At 49.1% G+C, this 21,173-nt stretch overlaps 9 protein-coding genes and 1 pseudogene across 10 annotated transcripts; all 10 read left to right on the plus strand.

Moving 5' to 3' along the window:
- Nucleotides 1–2,888: 2,888 nt before the first annotated feature.
- TEOVI_000577700 (methyltransferase domain containing protein, putative) lies at nt 2,889–3,914 on the plus strand (the record flags this gene model as incomplete). The annotated part of the gene is made up of 1 exon (XM_067222188.1): nt 2,889–3,914. One exon carries the CDS (start codon nt 2,889–2,891, stop codon nt 3,912–3,914), a length of 1,026 nt encoding a protein of 341 aa, XP_067078289.1.
- A 255-nt stretch (nt 3,915–4,169) lies between these two features.
- Nucleotides 4,170–4,490, plus strand: TEOVI_000577800 (RING-H2 zinc finger, putative; the record flags this gene model as incomplete). The annotated part of the gene is made up of 1 exon (XM_067222189.1): nt 4,170–4,490. The coding sequence occupies one exon, from the start codon at nt 4,170–4,172 to the stop codon at nt 4,488–4,490; it is 321 nt and encodes a 106-aa protein (XP_067078290.1).
- A 242-nt stretch (nt 4,491–4,732) lies between these two features.
- TEOVI_000577900 (uncharacterized protein) lies at nt 4,733–5,527 on the plus strand (the record flags this gene model as incomplete). Its single annotated transcript, XM_067222190.1, has 1 exon — nt 4,733–5,527. The coding sequence occupies one exon, from the start codon at nt 4,733–4,735 to the stop codon at nt 5,525–5,527; it is 795 nt and encodes a 264-aa protein (XP_067078291.1).
- Nucleotides 5,528–7,017: 1,490 nt separating this feature from the next.
- On the plus strand, nt 7,018–7,710 carry TEOVI_000578000 (syntaxin, putative; the record flags this gene model as incomplete). The annotated part of the gene is made up of 1 exon (XM_067222191.1): nt 7,018–7,710. One exon carries the CDS (start codon nt 7,018–7,020, stop codon nt 7,708–7,710), a length of 693 nt encoding a protein of 230 aa, XP_067078292.1.
- Nucleotides 7,711–7,887: 177 nt separating this feature from the next.
- Nucleotides 7,888–9,438, plus strand: TEOVI_000578100 (uncharacterized protein; the record flags this gene model as incomplete). The annotated part of the gene is made up of 1 exon (XM_067222192.1): nt 7,888–9,438. The coding sequence occupies one exon, from the start codon at nt 7,888–7,890 to the stop codon at nt 9,436–9,438; it is 1,551 nt and encodes a 516-aa protein (XP_067078293.1).
- A 64-nt stretch (nt 9,439–9,502) lies between these two features.
- TEOVI_000578200 (WD domain, G-beta repeat, putative) lies at nt 9,503–10,804 on the plus strand (the record flags this gene model as incomplete). The annotated part of the gene is made up of 1 exon (XM_067222193.1): nt 9,503–10,804. The coding sequence occupies one exon, from the start codon at nt 9,503–9,505 to the stop codon at nt 10,802–10,804; it is 1,302 nt and encodes a 433-aa protein (XP_067078294.1).
- A 346-nt stretch (nt 10,805–11,150) lies between these two features.
- TEOVI_000578300 (uncharacterized protein) lies at nt 11,151–12,233 on the plus strand (the record flags this gene model as incomplete). The annotated part of the gene is made up of 1 exon (XM_067222194.1): nt 11,151–12,233. One exon carries the CDS (start codon nt 11,151–11,153, stop codon nt 12,231–12,233), a length of 1,083 nt encoding a protein of 360 aa, XP_067078295.1.
- A 1,647-nt stretch (nt 12,234–13,880) lies between these two features.
- TEOVI_000578400:pseudogene lies at nt 13,881–14,426 on the plus strand (annotated as a pseudogene). Its single transcript has one exon. A coding segment is annotated over exon 1 (546 nt).
- A 377-nt stretch (nt 14,427–14,803) lies between these two features.
- Nucleotides 14,804–15,379, plus strand: TEOVI_000578500 (uncharacterized protein; the record flags this gene model as incomplete). Its single annotated transcript, XM_067222195.1, has 1 exon — nt 14,804–15,379. The coding sequence occupies one exon, from the start codon at nt 14,804–14,806 to the stop codon at nt 15,377–15,379; it is 576 nt and encodes a 191-aa protein (XP_067078296.1).
- Nucleotides 15,380–15,903: 524 nt separating this feature from the next.
- On the plus strand, nt 15,904–20,688 carry TEOVI_000578600 (cysteine peptidase, Clan CA, family C2, putative; the record flags this gene model as incomplete). The annotated part of the gene is made up of 1 exon (XM_067222196.1): nt 15,904–20,688. The coding sequence occupies one exon, from the start codon at nt 15,904–15,906 to the stop codon at nt 20,686–20,688; it is 4,785 nt and encodes a 1,594-aa protein (XP_067078297.1).
- Between the last annotated feature and the right edge of the window lie 485 nt (nt 20,689–21,173).

The raw sequence follows: 21,173 nt of genomic DNA on the forward strand, positions 1-21,173 counted from the left end.
CTCGCCTTACAGAAGCACGTATTGGTCCTTTTGTTCACCTATTTATGAGATGAGACAGCTGTGGAGTTTGGAACGGCAGAACCTGGAGGAGGTGATTCGCAGCGTGGGAAAAGAGCTGCCGTTTTTTTTTTTACCGTCTGTGTGAGACCGCCACCCTAACCACTGTTGACGCGATCTGACGTTGCGCCGGTGTTAAAGCACTGCCTTTTGGAGGCTATGCGGTGTGCTTTCCGACGGCCGAGTTGAGCGTCGACTGCAGTCACCATCAGCAGAGCATTTAAGTGAAAATGAACCGAAGGGACGGGAAGGTAGTTACTACCGTTTGTTTCTGGCGGTGGAACTCGCACACACCACTGCCTTTAGATGCCACACACACACACACACACACACACACATACACACACACACACACACAGGAACGTTAAGATAACCGCCAGAAATAGTCTACAATTAAAGCCCTTCGAGCCATTCCCTCATCGCACACACGCTTCATTTTTCTTAGTGTAGGAGCCTCCCTCTGCCCCCTTAATTTCTTCTGTTTGAAAACATGCACCGGGCATCCTTCTTGCTGAAAACCACTTGGCTTCAATACAAATCAAATTCCTATACGGAGTCACAACCGAAGTTAGGACCCTCATGCAAGAGAAGGACCACACGTGTCCCTCTGCTAGTTCACTCCCGCGTGATAAACAGAAGATGCCCAAGAGGAACCGGACCCGCACGAATCGCAACATCGTCCGAACTAAGCCCTTTTCGCGGCAACCTACTATTGAGAAGTGCTTTGTAGCTGTTCGCTCCGGTTCGATCGCATTACCTCAGTTCTCAAAAGAACTTCAGCCCTGCACGATAATTTCGCTGTCGAGTGCCCCCAACACGTTCGTGGACAATGACGGCCCGGTGGAATAAGTACATTTTTTTTGACTTTTCGTCACCTAGAGGGGGAAAGGATAGTATTTCAATGTTGAATCGACGGGCCCTCGCAGGTATTCCAAATCCCCTATTTTGCACTGCGGTGGCTAACCGTCCTTCATTATGGCAACTGCAGAGCAGTTCTCAAAGGCACCGTCTTCCACGCCCATACTGGTTTGAATGAGGAGGCCTGTGGCGAACCGCACCATCTTTTATCGTTCGTTTTTACTCTTCAATATGCGTCCAACACAGGAAGTTAAGTAACATCATCGTATTGCCATGCCCCCCAAAATAATAATAAGGGGTTATTAAAAGGACCAATACGTGCTTCTGTAAGGCGAGCATGAATGACTTCCCCCTCCCGACGACTCTGTGCCCTACCGCGTGGTTGAGCGGGCCCCGAAGCCTTGCCTGGTTTGGGGAATACACCAGTCGCGGACCGCTCAGGTGTGCCGAAGTAGGGAGTGCCACTCGTTTGGGAGGAGGAATTTGGTCAGAGCTGGTGGTAAACAAAACGGAGGTGGGGGGCTCCGAAGTAAACAATTCGGAGGTCACATAGTTTTTTTGGCATGATTTGCTTGGGGCCCACGCGAACATTAATCTGATTGACCGCCTGTTTTGGATAGGCTAACTAAGGCTTTATTCCCACTCAGGAAAGAAGGTTGGGAGCTGTGCCCCTCCCCGTTAGATCTCGTGGTTTCAGGACCCCTGTGTTGGTGTGTGTGGAGCTTGGCGAGCTCTACGGGATGTGGCTGTTGTGCCGCAGGAACTTCCCCGTCGGAAAGGGCTCCATCGTTTGGGTCGTTACCACAACGAGTGGGGCGGTGGAAGGAAGAGCTGGGCATGGTATGGGGCGTCCGTCCAGTTGCTGGTGAATTGGACTCCTCTTTTATTATTCTCGTGATGGGACGCTTGCCGCGACAAAACTTCGTTGTGTGGGTTAGGTTGCGTTGCTTCACGTCCTGCACCGTGGTGCTACTCATTTATTTCGTTCTGCTACTTGTATGAACGGGTGTTGTGAAGTAGCTTGGTGTACCCTGAGCGCTGCTGCTTCCAAAGGAGCAGACGTGTGGTGACCAAAAGTTTGTTTGTACTTCTATTTTTCGTGTGCAGGCGGCTGTGCCGCATCGGATACGGTATGTTTTTTGTGCGGTGGTGAGTGGTCGTGCCAGGGTGTTGCTGGGAGCAATGTTGCATGTCTTGCGGTGGTGTTCGCCTGGCCTGATGTTGTCATACTCCTTTATTTTGTTATGACATGTAACGCTTGTTGTGATGTTGGCATTTATTTTTGTAAGTGGCTGGTGTGTGAAAGGCGCCACTTTCAATAAGTCCCCCCTTTCTGATGTGTTACATTCCCTTGTTTGTATTTCTTCCGACCGGTTATAACATCGGTATGCAGGGTTACACACAGGTTGTTTCTTTGGCTTGGTGAATGTATGTTGATGTCGAAAAACCGATGTTTACAAGAGTGGTAACCCTTTTTTCCCGGTGGCCTAGACGACACTAGCTGACTGTAGTATATATATGCGTGTGTGCGCATGTGTGGTGATATTGAAACTCTTCTTGATGTTATCAAGTGCGTAGGTGTGGGACGCATGGACACTCGCACACATCCTTTTCAGCCTGTATTTACTCAAACTAAAATGTTTTTTAGTAGAATTATATTTTTAATGTTGTGGTGCTAAGGAAAAAAAAAGGATGTACTGGTATTGTATGCAGGTGCTGCTAAACGCATGATCGGGACAGTTGTTACTTTGCTGATTTTCTTGCTGTGCTGTATGGGCACTTGCTTGGTGTAGGCAGGTGTGCAGGCCATGGATGCTGTTGTCTTATGTGCTATATTTCTCTCCTAAGTCAGTTTTTTCTCCAGTACTTTGTTACATTAGGGAAGGGGCTAGTGGATTTGCGCGCAAACTTTATTTTCCCTTCATTTTCTTGAAGAGATCAATAAACGGTGTAACACACAGTAGTGGCTTGAAATGTCCTTCTCCAGTGACGAGAAGAAACCCACGCGGACGCGTGGTGGTGGAGCTCTTACGGATCCTCACGCTGTAAAGTTGCACGGTAATGATTTTTCCTTGGATCAAAAATTGGGTGAACTGGCCCCCGAGGAGCGCAAAGTGGTAGCAGAATACATTGAAAAATGCGAAGAAACCCTTCTCCAACTTAGCAAGAGAGGCTGCAATACTCCTATCATTCCTTTTAACAGTGAGAACCACTCCTGGGACTCTCTTTACAAGGTTAATAAGAGGCATTTCCCCCTTAAAAATTACATTATTCTAGCATTTCCTCTGCTAAAGTCAATATGTTGTGGACCAAAGCGTGAAAGCAAGTACATTGTTGAATGCGGTTGCGGGACAGGGAGTACACTGCTACCAATAATGAATCAGTTCAAAGACGGAGTTCACTTCATTGGATTTGATGTATCCACCGCTGCTGTATCAGCGTTGTTGGAACACCCGATTGCCAGTGATTTTAGTGCAGAGGGGCGACTGACCGTTTTCCCCTATGACTTGTGCTACGGGCGTGTCAGTGCGTCTGAGGATTGTAGGAGGACTAAGTTCAAAACGGAATGTGGTACCTTGAAAGCTACTTTGTTGGAAAAAGTGCCTGGTTGCTCTAAAGGTGTGGACGCAGCTATCTTAGTTTTCGTCCTTTCGTCGTTGCCTACCATTGAGTGCATGCTCTATGCGTTGACGGAGATTAAGAGCATACTCCATAATGATGGTATTCTTTTGTTTCGTGATTACGCTGTTCCCGATCATAATCTCTTTCGATTCGTCCGGCAACAAAACAAAAAACATAACGATTTGAGTTTTTGTAAAGGCGATGGAACCTTGCAAATGTTTTTTGAGCTGAACTTCACAAGAAAGTTGTTTGCGTTAGCGGGGTTGAAGGAGGTCGAGGGTCACGGATTGCAATACCATTGTAACCGCATTGTTAATAGAAAGAACAGTAAAAGAATGGATAAGATATTCATAAATGGCAGCTTTTGTTTATCTTAAGGAGCGTTTTTGTGTATGTTTGTGCGCGTAACTATTTTTTGGATGCTTGGAAATCCTTAAGAGAGCGATATATTTACGCACGGGTCAGTGTTGATTGTACTTGCTATTTGCATATCGGTACCCTAAAAATTTTTACACCTGTTCACTCGCTTAGTCGTTTCTCGTGTGTGACGAGCATAGTTGGTTTCTAGCGTATCTCTACGTCTGCAAAGTGATAACCCTTTCCTCCGTGAAGAGGATTGATCGCGCATAAATATGGAGGAAGCGGCTGCTGAGGGCATGCCGCTCTCACAAGAGCAAGGTGAACAGAAGCGTTTCGTGTTAAAACGGTGGAACGCGGTAGCGCTGTGGTCATGGGATATCGAAGTGGATACGTGTGCCATTTGCCGCAATCACGTCATGGACTTGTGTATTGAATGCCAAGCGAGTTCTAATGGACCTCGCACAAATTGCAACATTGCGTGGGGTGTTTGCAATCACGCGTTTCATACTCATTGTATTTCGCGTTGGTTGAAGACCCGCAATGTGTGCCCCTTAGACAACAAGGAATGGTCGTACCAGAAGTTAGGAGTGTAGCGGACATCTGTCTCAGGTCATAAAAAGGTTTCTTATTCTCCTCGTTACCTTCAGGTAGATACACTTCCACTTCTTTTAGCCCGATCGGGGAAGGTTATGATATGCTAGGTTGATTTCTTTCTGCCTTCTCGCCAATGGTTACACCTCAGTTTGTGCAACAGAACTCTTCTCTCGCCTCAGGTTTTTGGGATTCTTTTGCCCTATACTTTTCCCTAATTTCTCTTGATGTGGTGGTGGAGGGAATGATGAAGAGAACAATATTACAAAGATGCATACAAAATAAGTCGCTCGAAATAGCACGTATTTCTCGGAGTGATATTAATAGTCGAGCTCATTTGCCTTTTAACTTCGATGTATGCTACGAGCTGGGCTCACGTGAGTTTACATTATTCTCAAGTGTGGGTAGCACATCAGTTTTGGTCTTTTGTAACGTTTCTAGTCGGCGGCTGCGTTCGGTGAAGGGAGGACAGGGTGAGACTGAATTCCCTCCGAAAAGGTTAAATGTGAAGAGGCGTCGGCAAAGCGGTAGCGCGGATCGCTCTCCTGTGGTATTTTCTGCATTTGTGTCGATGCCCACGTCAGGACTCACAATTGAAGCATTGTGTTGTAGCTCACTTGGGCTTCTGGTTGTTGATGGCGTCTCATTTCACCAGGGGCCGCTGACGGAATCAATGATACCTCAAGACGCACATCCGGGCCCCGAAGGTCATTATCAAGGACCGCTGCTGAATCAGAGGTCGTTGGCGGAGATGGTAGTCAACACTCGAGGCTGCATAACTTCTGTTGATCCTTTTCGGCAACAAGAATCATTTTTTGATGGGCATGTGAATCCATGGAATGCGCGCTCCTTGAGGTTTGGTCACGTGCCTGTACACACCGCAAAGCCGGGGTTTTCGGACGCTCTTTGCCACTTTCTTGAGGTGTTTGGGGTTAATGATGAGCTAGCCTTCTTTGTAGAGGACTTTGCACACTTGGTACATAGGGAAGAGGAAACAGCTTGGACTAACGTCCTGAAAACTATGATGGGAGGCAGGTGATACTGCTGTAGCATGTGCCACTGCGTTATTTTCCAATCTCAAGTGCTGATGGATGACGCATCGAAGAAGAAGAAGTTTCTGTTCTGGTTGTAGCTATTATCATCTTTTTTGTGAAAAAAAGGTCTGCCACATGGTGTTCCGTCAGTCTGTCAATTGCAAAGCACTTCTCCCCTACTGCCATGCATCGGGTGAGATGTTGACCGAACCAGCGAAATTTCTCCATTTTCTGCCTAGAGGTTGTCCGCGGTTTAAAAATTGGGGTGAAAAGAAGATGAAGAAATTACTTGGTGGGGAAATCGGTCTCCCATATTGTTATGCCGTGCACCCTCAGTGTCTGTGCAGCCACCGAAGCCAAGCGAGGAAAGTTGCCGCATTGAACAATTTCACGTTTCTTGTAACGTTAGGAGGTTGTTTCGGATGTTTTTCACTTGTTCTTTTTTTTTTTTTGGTACCGGAAAATGAGAGAACAAACACGAAAGGCATCCGCTACATCTCTCTATTTCGTGTGGGTTGGGGAGATTGACTGCTAGATCTACCACAATTCCCTAACACCCTGGTTTCAGGCACTGTGGTACCGCCAATCAGCGGATGGTGTCTGAAACAGTTGGTGCGCCACTACTGATGCAGCTTTGTCGTTTCCTTGACCAATCTGCTTAAGCATCAGATTGGAAGAGATAATGCCCTTCAACGTAAGGTGTTACGAAACGAAGAAGCTCTTGAGTAGGAGTTGTACGAAAATTCTGGGGGTACAGTTGCCCGTGCAACTTCTGTTATCCAGGTACTGGGGCGCCAAGGTCGCGCTATCCCCGGGTACTTTGTGTCTTTGCGATAACGATGGGCAGTGTTGCAGCCTCTGCGTGAGATGGGACACGTAAAGACGTTGTTGAAGGGATTTATGGTAATTGAAAGGGTATTTGCGCGCCATGCAGTTGGATTTTAGTGTTTCGTCGTTGAACTGGATATCGCTGCCCGAGGGTGCATTCTGTATTTTGAAATTTTCGCATGCTTATGTGTCGTTACATGATTAAATGCTTGCCAGCTAATCGCAAGACTGCTACTGCGGTGAGGAGGCGTTGCACATATGGGTCACATGTCTGCGGTCGCCAAGAACTATTTCCTGTATTGTGTTAACTTTTATGTGGTAGTATGGGTTGGTATGTTTTTTGCTTGCTAATACAAGACCACACGGGCTGCTGGTGCGGCCTTGAAATATATTCAGGGTGCTGTTTCGCTTAACAGTGGCACTACTCCCTTTCTCAGAATATAAGATATGCAAGTTTCTGGAATAAAGGAGGTTACCCAGTGCCATTTTTAAATTGCGTTCCGCAGCATATCGATCGTAGTGTATATTGTTTCGCACGCGTAGCGTTGAAAAGAATGTCGAGATGTCACTGAGTAGTGAATTCTGTATGCCTATTTAGGCAGTGTTGTTACCCTGACTTATTCTTGTTTACTAGAACGCTTCTGGTCCGTAGTCTTATAGGGTAATCATGTCGTCTCTGCAAGATCCTTTCGATGAGTCCGTCAGCGACGTGAGGGAACTCATTGTGAAGGCCAGGAGTATACGGGAAGCTATACAGGCTAAGGGGTTAATTGCCAGCGATGCTGTCACGGAACTCGGTACCGTTGTGGATTCTGTAAAGGAGGAACTGATGCTTCTTAACGACGTACTGCGCGTCATCGAGCAGAAAAATGGCAGAGTTGGGGAAGAAGTTCTTTCTGTAAACGAGGTTGTTCGGCGGCAGACAGTTGTTCGCGAACTTGAGATCGATTTAAAAGACATTTGCGCATTTCGTGAGTTCGCGGAATCACGAGTCACGGAAAACGACGTTTCTAATCTTGACCGAGGTCCAGCCGAAGGTAGCCACGGTGATACATTTTATTTGCGTCAGGAACGGGTACAAAGGGAGGAGCAGGCACAGCAGGACGTAATATTGGACAGGCTTTCGCATGGCCTCCAGGAGCTTAGGGAAACGGGTATCAACGTGAATGACGAGCTTCAGCAGCAGGACAATTTGCTAAGCATTATTCAGGTGGATGTCGAGGGCGTTCAAGCGCGTTTGCGCGTAGTTAACGCTAAAGTTGACAAGATGCTCGCAGACATGTCGTCGAGGAGTAAGATTTGCTCCTTATTGGGACTCGCACTAGTGGCATTGCTCCTCTTCTATTGTGTCTTTAGTTGAAGTTCGTTGCTTTTTTTGTTTCCTTTCCAATCATTTGTCCATCGCAGCATCCAAGGGTGCGTGTTTGTGCATATAAAGGAGAGTTCCTAACCTCCTACGGTTTTCTTCTCGCTCATCACTTACGATTACTGTGCAATTTTCACATTTGATAGTACACGCATACTTGAACTATACGGAATGGAGGACACGGCGGCTTTTTCAGCTGTGCTCCAACGCTCTGCTCCAGTAACACGACGGCGGGTTCTAGTTGTGTTATTTGCTCTCGGTAAATATGCAAAAAGGGAAAATACTGAACTTTCTCCGTCTGCCATAATGACGTTGCTTGAATACGTGATGGTGGGGAAACCTGTGCGTTTCCTTTTCGCGAGTGGCGCCGGGGGTTCTGTGCTGCGTAGCCACGACCGAGGCTTTACCTGGCGTGTTGTGTACAGAATTCGTGACAACGTTACCGATGTTGTGCCTACTCGAAGGCAGCCTGCGGGAACCCTTGGAGCTGTGGGGGAGACAAAAGCCTTATCTGAGACTGGGGGAAATATCGCTTCAAAGGATGAAGTCATTCCTCCCTCGGCTGTTGAACCTGAGAACCACACATCATGCATCGCCACAATGGATGATAGGGTAGCTGTATGTGGTGACAATGGGTTTCTTGCAGTCTCTGTCGATCGAGGATTGTCGTTTTCCAAGCTAGCGAAAGAAGCGTTTCACCCATTTGGCGAAGGGGGATCAAACAACGAGAGTAACTGCTCCGACTTTAGGGGCGTGGAGTTTTTGTCTGAATGCGCTTTGGTGTTCTTTTCAAAGAGACATCTCTTTAGGTGCCCGCTCAACCAAAAAAGTTACAACAGCGTAGAATTCGGTGATATTAGCCTCCTACAAGCGTTTTCTGATCCAATTGGGTGTGTGAGAACGTTTTCGCGGGCTGGCCGGGGTTGTATGCGGGAGCTGTTTGTGGCAACGAACGGGTTTGTGCACTACTCGCACGATGGGGGGGCTGTTCTTTTGAAAATTCCTCACAAACTAGGCGTTATTCGCTCGATTGAGCCTATGGATGTTGTTCTTAGACATAGGGAGATTCCCCAGCTCCCCCCTAGTTTGATAGATGCAATGACGGCGCCCGCAGTTGAGCGACATCTAAGTGCAGAGAAGGAGAAGTACTCCTACAGCGTTGTTGTCCGGGCAACGGGGGCCCAAGACAAGGGGGTTGGTGATTCAGGGTGCGACTTCTGTGAGGGTTGGGTGGACGGCATTTCCCTTCCACACCGCTTGGGCAGTGTCTGTTACCGTGTTCTGTTGGTTGCTGGATGCGGGGCCAATATATTACCGTACGATTGCACCGCTTTACTCTTTGTTGCTGCCTCCTCAAACGGTCCGGACACCACTCCGGATGTCCTGGGGTCTTTGGCTGAGCACGTGGATTATGTGCCGTACATCAAGTCCGGGATAACTGAACCCCTGTCAGTGGCCCTCACCCGTCGTCCGGGTTCTGGAGGCTGTGTGTTTGCTCGGAGCAATATTGCTGGTGTTAGCTTTTCGAGTGATATGGGTAGGTCGTGGTCCATTCCGAAACAAGCGTACGTAGTCTCCGTCCTTGCATCCGACGGCGGCGAATTCGTCTGTTGTAATAGACGAAATGTTGTCAATTTCCCCAACAGTGTTTGTGAGGAAGTTCATGCTCTGCAGACTGATTTGCGAGTGCCTTTCTTGACAGATATTGCGATGATGACTTAACCGACAGACATTGCCCTGTTTTCCTTGCTTTGGGACTTTTAAGATAGCGAAGGTGATACTGCCTATGGGTCAGTGGCTTTGCTTTCGCGGGGGGAGCACAGAAGGAGGGAAGGAATGCGATGGGGATGAGTTATCAGTTTACTCTGAAGTGGGAGAGAAAATGTCCCGGGAAGAGCGCTACAGTAATGCCGATTGCCCAGATTCGGGCTCGTCGTTACTCCCCGGGGTAATGTGGAGTGAACAGCCCGTGGAGCAGGCGCGCTTTGAGGATTTTGGTGGTAGCTCTTGTGGTAGTGTTTTCCCTCCTCACCGAAAGCACCGTGATTACAAGCTCTTTGGAGGCCTTTTCGATGCTAATGTTTCGCTGCTTTCCTTGTGTTCCTGTGAAGATGCGGGCATGCCACAGCACATACTTCTTGGTGGTGAAGGTGGGGGCATCGTTCTGCTGAACTACGCGTCAGGTGAGGTTGTGCGTCGGTGGTCTGAAGCACACAGTGGCGATGTGAATAAGTTAACGAGACCGCTAGAGACGGGCATGTTTGCCTCTTGCAGTCGTGACAGCACTGTTAAAGTCTGGGATACTGAATGCAACGAGGCGCTTTGCACGCTTCGGGGTCACAGAGCAAACGTGACGAGTATCACTCAGCTTCTGAATGGCACCTTCCTTGTTTCGGGAAGTCGTGACAATTCAGTGCGGCTATGGGATATAATAGAAGGCCAAGAGGTGGCTTGCTGCGATGTCAAGCAAAATATTGTACACTTCGTGCGGTGGGTACCTTCGTTGGGTTGTGTGGCGCAGGGTGGTGAGGATTTGACTGTGCGACTATGGGACGTGCGCACGAGCTCCGACGGTATGAAGGCGATAGATCTCAGTTTGGGTTTTACAATGGCGTGCATTGACTATCATCCGATCTGCTGCGAACTCTCCCCAGACGAGGGTTCGTACACTCTGCTGACTGGTCATAATGGGTTCAATGGGCATGGGGCGTACGTCGTCGAATGGGACCTGCGCATGCAAGACCGCGTGCGGACCTTTAAGGCCCACAACGGTACAGTGCGGAGCATACGCAGCTGTCCGTTAGCGAAAGGGATGCCTAACAGACACTACATGAGCGCAGCTGACGATGGAACTGTTGCCTTCTTTTCGACTGCGGACGTAGATGGTGCAGTTGAAGTGTCGGTGGATCCGGCTAACATTCACAAGGTATCAGGTGCTTCGGTTAAATGCATTGATACGAGCAGCGGTGGCGATATTTTTGCGTCAACATCTGATGGTGCCGTTATCGTATGCTGCCAAACACAACGTGGAAGTGAAGCTGTGGCCTCATTGTACCACTATCGCTATTTCGGGGCCAGCCCAGGCTAACTCTAATGAATCAGTAGGTGATGTTTTATGGCTCGCCGAGGTGGTGGAGCGTTAGCGTCGTTGTTCTCTCCCTCCCTCACATACCCTTGTGTTCTTATTCTTGCTTCATCCACCCTTCTTGCACGTATGTACGTCCACATCTTGCGACTGTACTCGCTTTTTGTCCAGCCATTTGCTATGCAGCAATCGTTTCCTCTTCATCTCCCATGCTTTGTGCTTCAACCCTTCTGATTCATCTCTCATCCCCGTGACCTTCACTCCCTCGCCACGGTCAATTCCCTCCCAACCACGCGGGCGTTTATTTGCTGCTCATGCCAGAAGGCCGGGAGTTGAAGTCAAAGGTAATATGACAGATAATCAAGGTAGCTATATCACTACCACGAAACTTGAAGAGGTTCGCCTTCTTGCCGTCGCAGGGGATCGCAGTGCTGCCGTTTATGCAGCGCATCGGCGTATGGAGGACAACCTGGCAAAGTTGCCCGCCGTATTAGCGGACACGGCGAGGTACCACCCTACATCTGTGGACCCTTGGGTTGCCGTGTTTGCCGCCGTCGATTCCCTCTGCAGGGATGTGGAGTTGTGCCTGCAGCTGTTCACCATCGGTGCGCAGGTGGAGCGGTCTAAGGGGTTGCCAACTGTAGCTGTTCTCTACGAGCAACAAAAAAAACCCGCGGCCCGCCTGCAATCGTTCGCCGCCACAGTTCAGAGTGCCTTCACATGCAAGGGTGTTACCATTCCCGTACCGGCATCTCTCATGCTGAGGTTTGCGGAGGCGATTCGTCCCTTTGATAGCAGCCAGGCCACCAAGTGGTTGCAGTGCAGTTTTGAAGAAATGTTCAATAGAGAGACAACTGGCGAGGGTGCCGGTAACAATTACGTAGCATCTGGGCCGACCGCGGTAGCAGCTACACCAGCGCATGCAACACAGGAGCCTAAAGGCGTGGTGGTTGCAATGCTTACTTTGTTGATAAAATGGCGCGCGGAAGACGGGGAAGACGTGTTATGGGCTCAGCGAAAGCGCAAGGAACTGTCACAGCTCGTGGAGGAAAATGTTCTTGAATCTTTAATTCGGTTTGAAGTTGAGAGCGTGGCGGCAGTGGCTAGGAGGAAACAGCGTCTCCAGAAAAAAGGTGAAAGGCAAGCCACGAAAAGGCAGGTCAAACCCACCCCTGCAACAGAGGCTCTCCCAGGGTCCGCTGTAGAAGCCACTGTTCCTGCACAGGGGGTATCAACCTTGGGGCGTCTGAGGCGGTATGTAAATGACCTGCTCGCCACAAACTGGAGTCAGAACCCATCTCGTGCAGCCTGTGTGATTATTGCGATTATTCTTCTTTGCATTCTTGCTCGTAAAGCCCTGTGTACGGTATCTTTGTTTGGGGGTTTTGCCGGAGGCACTCCCCGGGGCGGAAGGAAACTGATCGATCTCTGATTGGACTCTGATGATAAACGTGTTTTTTTCCCTTTTTTCTGTCTTCAGCCCCCCTTTTCGATTCGACCATCGTGGGAGCTGCCCTCGGCGACGTGTATAGGCGTCCATTGACTATGGACATCCCCTTCGATTCTGTTCCTCAACCCACACGTGGATGGATAACCATGTATATATACGTTTTCTCTGCTTGACTGGTACATTTTCATCTGCCCGTTTTTATTCTTTTTGCTGCATACGGCCGTGACATGTAGCTTTAGTTTTCGAGATAGTTGCAGCGGTTGCATTTCCGGATGGAGCACTGTTTTCTGTCACCGTTGTGATGCATTTGTAAGGTGCCATCACTACCTACCGGGCATTCACACCTGACAGTGTTCATTTGGTTTTCTGCGGGAGGCATGAAATATGCCCACAGCTGCCAGCGTTTCTCTGTCACCTTTATCATGGTGATGTTACCCGTTTGGCAACGTGCGTGTTTTCCCTTCATTCTATTAAGTTGCCCCTGAAAATGACACTGAATATCGTAGTCGTTTTCGTCTCGCACTACGTTGGATTTATGGGGTTAGGGTTAGGGTTGTGTGGTTCCTATATAGTTGGGTGTTCTGGTGGAACTGCAGTGTGGAACGCGGGGGTTACTTTAGTTGTCGAGCACAAGTGACGTTTGTAGCGACGGGCGATTTATTTGCGTTTGTCGTTTTCGTCTCGCGTTTTCACTACTATGATCTCCCCGGTCGCCGCAGATTGGCTTCTTGGAAACGGACTGTTTCTCTTCGTGCTGATCCGGTGGGTGATTTGGGTTATTTTTTCATTTGGGACATTGCATTACAGCTGTGTGCTTCTCTGAGAAGCACCGCGATGTCAATGTGTGAGATGGACGGCTCTGCGATGGAGAGTAGAACTCGAGTTATACGGGTGGAAAGCCATGTGCCCGTGTGTGGAGAGGGAATAATACTTTTATATGTATGGGGACGTTCGTTGCGCGCTATCGTGGTTTCACGTGCCCTTTCTCCTTGATGCGTAGTCCATTTACTGTCAAGCGATGTGACGACGATCGTCCAAGTTTGCTCTTTTTTTCTTTCTCGTCTGATGTGAGGGGTCTAGAAATATTTGAAGATCAAAAGTTTTTCGATTGCGTTTAGTGGCTCGTTTTCGTTTGGCTTCGTGTCTGTTCGTCTGCTATTGATTCAAATCTCGCTTTAAGAGCCTCGTAGAGGATCTTTTCTTTCCGCGTGAGAAATTCACTGCTCCCTCCGCCCCACAGTACCACTCGAAAGCTTAGGATGCTCGTGTACGTTTGTGAGAGGTAGTGGCGCGTAAGAGAGTTTTTTCTTTTTAGAGTTGTTGGAGAGGAAGACGGTCGTTACTTCTGAATTTGTTGTCCTTGCTACCCACTCTTTTCTTTCTGCGACCCGGTAGTATTCAGCTTATTAGTCCGAAGCAGGTTGGTGTACATTTGTTTCGTCGGCCGTCGCTGGGATTCGTCAATTGCCATCCGTATTATCAACTTTGACGTCAGTAATAGTATGTTTTTGCCCCACTTCTTTCTGGGACGTCCCCTTTACAAATCGTTAAGTGTTTTCTCCTTCATTCACATTTGACACAAGTGTGCCCCTCCCCAATCAAACTACGCAAACTTACGTCCTCTGGTTTATGGGCTCTGAAGAATCAAACAACATATGTGCTTATAAAAGAACAATTTCTCTCGCTAAAATCTATATCGTGTTACTAGTGAAAACTGCGATGCTGCGCTACAGCCGACTTTGCTTCCCTAAGATGGGATGTGAGGAGATCAAACGCAAGGCAAGGCGCGTGCAGTTGCAGCCGACAGAATATTTGGCTCAGCATCGCATGCAGGTTTGGCAACTTCGATTCAAGGAAATGGGACCACCATTTTCGAGGGTGTGGGTGGCACTTGGTGGAAAGATGAGGCGCCGGCGTGTTGGGCGGCAAGTGGATGTAAAGGACATGCGTTACTATTGGAGGCCTATAGAGCCACAGTATCAGCGGCTCTACATGTCTCGGCTGCGCATTCGTGATCATTCAAATAAATTAAGGCAGCCCATGCGTCTTCGCGCTACCAACGCCGATATTGGGTCTGGGAGTAGCTCTATTGAATGGGAGAGAGCTTCTAATAGAAAGTACGGAGCGATGTTAGCGCCCCCGAAGCGACAAGACTTTGAATTCCGTGTTGTTTAGGAGCACCTGTGGGGATTGTGTATTTAGGATTACACCTTTTAATGTCCGTGCATTTGTATTATTGACACTTGACGCAAGCGTATATATATTTGCGCTCTCTTCTACTCCCTTTTCGCGTGCGGTCCTCATTAGTGTCCACCCATTGCCTGCGTTTGTTTTGCCGTGCCACCCCTTGTGAGTTCGGAGCCACTCTCAGGCTTTCCACCCATCTCCTTTCCCCTTTCCCTCCATTTCTTTGCACTCTTGTAAAAAAAATTGCACGCTCTGAACCTTCATACAAACATTCAACTATTGTTCCAGCATTAGTCGCGCTGCAGTGACCTTCTTGATATCCGCGAAGCAATACAAAGAAGAGGGATAGAGGGAACTGGAGAGGGATGACCACGCCTGGTACTTCAGGAACGGCGAAGCATGACGTGAAGGTGTTTCGGTCCAGTATTGACACGTCATCCGTGTCTAAAACGATCTTTAGTCAGCCCACTCTATATATGGGCATCGTAAACCTTATTCTGATGTATGCCACGCAACGGTTCCCGGAGGAATTTATGACCCCCAAGTACATGACCATGTCATACAATGGCGTGCGTGCAAGGGCAATGCTTACCATCCCATTCTGTTGTATTGGCAGTGCGTATTTTGCCGTTGCGAGCATCATCACCAAATCATCATCGCCCCTTGCGGGACACCTACTTGGATACGGCGTTAGTCTTGGTGTCGGCCTAACTATGATGACGTTTCGTCGTGTCTCTTGGTACTATCCGCTGCTGGGCCTTATGTACCTCTCGTTCGGTGGCTTTCATCACTATAGGCGGATGATGGTATATGGTGATAATGCTCCAATTTACAATTGGGGTGATCTAACAGAGATATGGAGCGCGAGGCGGCAACGCAAATTGGAGGGGCGGAAGAAGCATGAAGCAAAAGAGGTTGCAGCCACGGAGGGGCGCAACTGAATCTTGAAGTAGTTGTGATTGTATCGTGTTGCCGATGGTAGCTGTGTGGAGGACGTGGTGGATTTCACGCATTTTATGGAGTTTTGTGTCCCCCTTCTCGTACTTGGTATCGTTAACTTGTTTGCGTAACCGCAGAGTGAAGCACTGGTATACTCCCCTGTCAAGATTGGTGGATTATTTCATATGTTTTCTTTCCTCATTACATTAATGTAATTGTGAAGGTGGTTAACTCTTTGCGTTCCCTCGCTGCGTTCTTTCCGCTTTTTTTTAAAAAAATTAAAATGACACTTGCGCCATTAAAAATAATCAAGTGATCAGAAGAGGCTGTTGTAGTAGAAAGTAGAAGCTCAGCAAGGGACAACTAGCAAGGGAAGGAGAGGAGTACAGGGGAAAAGCAAGAACAAGAGAACAAAATAGAAGGACGAAGACTGCCAGTTTATACCACCAGGGATTGCACTGGGAAAAGGGGGGACTGAAGGGCTTCCATCCGACGCGCGTACCATAGTGGGGGAGGGGTATTGGTAATGGCCACGACGCTGGATGACTTATACCAGTACTACTGCCGACGAAAGGGCTGTAAAGCCAACAGCTGTTTCTCCCGTTACCTGATTGAAGAATTTGAGCGTCAAGGGCAAAAGCGCGTACTAGAAACAGTGGATCTGTCTCTGAATTACGTGGGAAGGAAGGGTATAATACCCGTGTTGGACCTCGTCAAGAATGTCAAAACAATAAAGAAACTAAACCTCAGCAACAATATGTTGGAGCACGAGGAGCTGGAGCATCTTGTCTACTGCCTCGCCCTTCACCCGTCCGTGGAGGAGGTAGTGCTTGCAAATAATTGCTTTCATGATGCCAGCGTTAAAGTAATTCTCGACCTGTTGGAGTTGAACGGGGGGATCACTACCTTCGATGTTGATGGTAATGAAATCTCGGCGGCTTCCGTCGCGACAATAGGGGAGCAGCTGGAGAAGAATAGAGCGCGTCGTGCCGAGAGGGAGAGCGATGCATCCCATCCCTCCTTGCGGCGGTGGAGCAAGGCGCAGATTGAAGGATCGATAGATGAGTTAAACTCGGGTGGCCACATACACTTCGGTACCTGGTGGAAGAATCCGCAGTACTTCATGCGGACGTCTGCGGGGTCACAAGTTCGCATTGTCATGGATGTTGAGGACGCTAAGGAGGCACGGCAAGTTGGTTTCTTTGTCTTTCGCTCAAGCGGCCAGTACAGAGTAGTTGAGCTTAGCGAGGGTGTCATTGCTGGGGAGAGTGCTTGTGACCACAGCCATTGTTACCTGACAATGTCCGTGGAGGAAAACGAGACGTATTCTGTAATGCCGTACACGTTTTATCCCAGTCGTAGCGTAGGGTTCAGACTCACCGCTGAGATGTGTTCTGACGACGCATTAAGCTCGAGGGGATGGATCACCCTTGAGCCTGTAGATCCGGCGGTCGATTGGTGTCTGAGTACTCTGGACGGAGAGTGGACAGAGGAGTCAGCCGGTGGCTCCCACTTAGAGCACACATGGTGTCGTAACCACATGATTCGGGTGCAGTACGCTGGGTCCGTTCTCACGCACCGAATGGCAGCACCTGCAACGCTAATTGTGAAACTCAGCAAGGGCGTGGACCCAGATGTTAACGATGAAAAGAGTATCGGATTCCACGTACTGACACCAGACACAGAGGAGGCGTTGTTGCCCCCAATTTTCTGCAAGGACGAGTGCGTAAAGTGTTTCTGTCCGCACGAGCGTACGACAACTATCAGCGCTTCCTTTGCAGTGTCATGTACTGCTCTTCAGCTTTTCATCGCTCCGAGCACACTGAATCCTGGGCAGGTGGGAAGTTATAACGTCACGGTTTTTTCCTCTGTACCCGTCACACTATCCTCGTCGGCGTTTCCCCATGGGTGGCACTACCGAAAGGTTGGTGGCTCGTGGGATGAGTATAACTGTGGAGGCTCTCGAAACGCGAGCATGTCGTGGAAGGCCAATCCCTCCATTGGCCTGAGCGTCGATTCTAGTCAAGAGCCGTCAGATTTCACAGTCTTCTTGGAGGCAGCTTCGCCCGCTTTACCGTTGGTCGTTCAAGAAGCTGCGGTGGGAGACGGTGCGTGCTCGCGATCCGCCACGCCTGCTCCAGGGGAGTCGCAGGAAGAAGATCCTGATCTTGTGGAGTTTCTGAGAAGGCACAAGGCACACCTCATGGAAGCTTGTGTGTCAGTTATTGAGGCCAAGTCTCCACTTTATCGGGAACTACTCACTTCTGGCTACACAAATGGTTCCTTCGCCCGTCTTATGGTGCCCGGCCTCAACAAACCGTTTCTTCTTCTTGTCTCAACGAGGCACGCGGGACAATTGGGAACATTTGCGCTTCATATATTTTCCCACCGCCCTTTTGTTACCGATGGTGTGGAATCATTATTGGCGCGTGAGCGTGAGGTCCACTTGCAGCAGTATGCACTGGAGAACGAAAAACGGCGAACACTTTTGTCAGCGGCAAAAACTCAACAGATTAGCTTCGACGGCAGCGAGGATGTGGTTGTTGTGCGCAACGAAATCATTAGGCAATGTATGATTACTGGAGAAAAGTTTGTTGATCGTGATTTCCCCCGTGGTGGTTCCTCACTTTTTCTTGATCCAGATGCAAAACCCCCGCCAATGTTCCCAAAAGAAACGCATTGGAAGCGACCGACCGAGTTAATGGAGAAGGTGGTGTTTCTCCCCGACTGGAAGTGTGACGCCCCGTTCCCGTACTCACGGCGGGAGTGGTTTGCATCTGTTGTTCATGCCATAGCAACGAAGCCGTTGTGGCTGCAGAATGTAGCAGTTGGGTACAATGAAGGCGAGGGAATGGCCCAATTCCGCTTCTTCAAAGACGGGAAGTGGAAGGTGGTAACCATCGACGACTATCTTCTCTTTGACAGCACAATGGACCTCTGTATGGGGCGGCCGGGTAAGGATAGTGCAGACATTTTTTTTCCATTGATTGAAAAGGCGTACGCGAAGGCGCATCGTTGCTACGAGACTCTGGAGCCCAAAGTAACACCGGAATTGGGATTCCTAGAGTTGGTGTGCCAGGGCTTGATGGACCTTTCGGGCTGTGCAACAATCAACATCCCTCTCATCGGTAGTGTGCGAATGCCCCAAGAGCAACAGGACGTCATCTGGATGGAAATGAAGAACGCCGTAAAGCCTAATGTTCTTTGTAGTCTGTTGGTTCGTGGTGACAGTAACGGAGCATCAGAACGCCGTGGACGTGGTATACTGGTTGATCATATATATCCTGTGTTGGACGCCCGATTTCTAGAGGGGTATCGGCTTGTGAAATTACGACATTGGGGACAACCAGAAGAAATTAACCTGTGCAGCAAGTGGCGGTCTTCAAGCGACAAATGGACCGACACCATTCGGCAAACTCTTGAATTCAGGGAGGATGACCGTGAGACGTTTTGGCTATCCTTCGACGAAGTACTGTACTACTTTACTAACCTGCTCATCAACGAAGAGACGTCGAGTGTAAGTTGGGCATCAGGTTATTTCTGTGATTGTCCACCGGGTTGCAACGATCGCCTCCTTGGAAGTTCGCAGTTCTCCCTCCAACTTGGGGAATTTCCACCGGGGTTGAAGAAGGTAAACATTTTGCTGGGTCTTCATCAACTGGATCCACGGACGACCGTACTACGTGACAAAGAGGCTGTCGCATCCTACCGTACGGGAGTCGGCCTAGAGGTCGTGGGCACTGCCGACAACACTGTTTGGCTGACTGATTTCTCCAAAGCAGAGGTGCTGAGCCGTCTGGAACCGTGCATGAAACGAGACGCGCTTTGCCCTTTGACTGTGAGCCTTGACAGCGTCGGAGGAAACAAGCTTCTAACCCTCGTTGTGTTTAAGGAGGAGATGCGCGCTCCCCACGTGCCATTTCTGCTTTCTGCTTGGTCAGAAACTTGTAAAGTTAATGTTGTGGCTGTGGAACGAAATGCTGCGGTTACTGTTTGCGACGAATGGCCTCGTGAATTTGCGATAGGTGGTCCCTCGTCTCCGTTTTGGAGAGATTGTCCACAATATTTCATTTATCCAAGTGATACTACAGACATCAACTTTTCCCTCAAGCAGGAGTTGGCCTCCGGTGAAATACCCAAGCCAATTGGCTTCACTGTTCACGATGCTAGAGCGTGCCGAAGCTACTTGGAGTACAACCCCGAGACCGTCATTCTCTCAGTGGCGGCGAATGCATCCCATAAAGTCGAAGGCACCGTTCGTCTTCTCGGTATGAAGGCAAGGAGGGGAATGCCTTATATCATTGTCCCCTTCTGCACGGAGGCTGCTCCTGGGGGGTCGTTTACCCTAGAAGCCGTTGCCAATCGGTTTGTAAAGTTGTGCCGCATAAACCCGCAGCTGGACTGGTGTCGTGTGACGAAACATGCCTCATTCATGCTCTCCGATGGGAGTGTTGGGGGGTCGTTGCGTTTTTCGTCATGGCGCAGTAGTCCGCAATTCGCCTTTACCTTCCCGGTTGGTGGGAAAGGTAGATTGCTTGTTTCTCTTTCTAATGACGACGCGGTCGATACGCGGACTGAAGTCGGCATGACTCTCCTACTGGGTGATAGGCAATGGGATGAGGGCAAGCGGAGGAAGTTAGTCGTCTCACAGGGGGACATCATAGCGTGCTCGGAGGAGAACATTGGCCGTTCTACATTGGACTGTGAGATTGATGTGGAACCCGAGCAGACGCTCATTTTGGTTGTGTACGCCAGTCTCCCGTACCGCGGAGCAGACGTCACTTTCACGGCGTACTCCGCTTTGCCTGTTGAAGTGGAGCCGGTGAAGGAATGGGAGTACGTTGTTATGGCTCAGGGAAGTTGGGAACTTGGTTACACGGCTGGGGGTGGTGCTGAAGAGTTCGGTAGCTGGGTGAACAATCCTTTTGTGGCGCTGAATACTTTCCGCCGTACGCAAATTGTAGCTCTCCTTCTTCAGTATCCTCGTGGTCCAGAGAAACCAGTGGTAAAGCGCGCTGGTAATAAAAAGGCATTTTTACCCCCCGTCATTGTAAACCCAAACAACCGCATGGAGATTGCTATCGACCTAAACTGTCAGGACGAGAACATGACGAGGATCGCTACCACTCCCTATACACGGAACAGCGAAGTGGCCCTGGTGGCTAATGTCCCTGCGGCAGACTCACTTCCGTTCGTGTTTGTTCCGCACACAAAGTACCCTGAGGGTAATGGAGAGTACAAATTGTTTGTTTACGCTGATTCTCTTGTGGAGCTTTACCCGTTGGAAAAGAAGCGCGTGCCGTACGTTTGAGTTGTCTGTTTGAAAATACTGGTGGCGAGTGTTTGGGGGAAAAGATTGATACTGGCGGTAGGAGGCTAGTGGTCACCGATGAGAAGGCGATGAAATGGTGGGGGTCGGTATGTAATTTAGAAGAGGAGTGCAAGCGCTCCCGTTTGTGCCAGCGAAGGAGGAGCGTGAGCAACTGTTGGTTATGTGTTTAGATGGACGGAGTCTGATCTATACTAGATTGGGCGCCATGCTTTTGTTTACCTTTCAACTTCTGTATCCATTCTTTCTTCCTATCCTTAATTCTACGTACCCTCTTAGGGGAGGCGAAGGGAAGTACATTTGGTACACATGTATGATTATTTACTGAGACTCTTTGGCGCTTGAAATAATCTAAGTGTATGAAAGGACATAAGAGTGAGAAAATACGTCGTTATTGTATGCTCCATGGTTGTCTACTTCTTCCCTCTCCCTGGTATGCTGTTTCAAACTGATATATATATATATAT

The sequence above is a fragment of the Trypanosoma equiperdum genome, assembly GCF_001457755.1.
Source record: "Trypanosoma equiperdum strain OVI genome assembly, contig: ctg_1580, whole genome shotgun sequence".
NCBI lineage: Eukaryota > Euglenozoa > Kinetoplastea > Trypanosomatida > Trypanosomatidae > Trypanosoma > Trypanosoma equiperdum.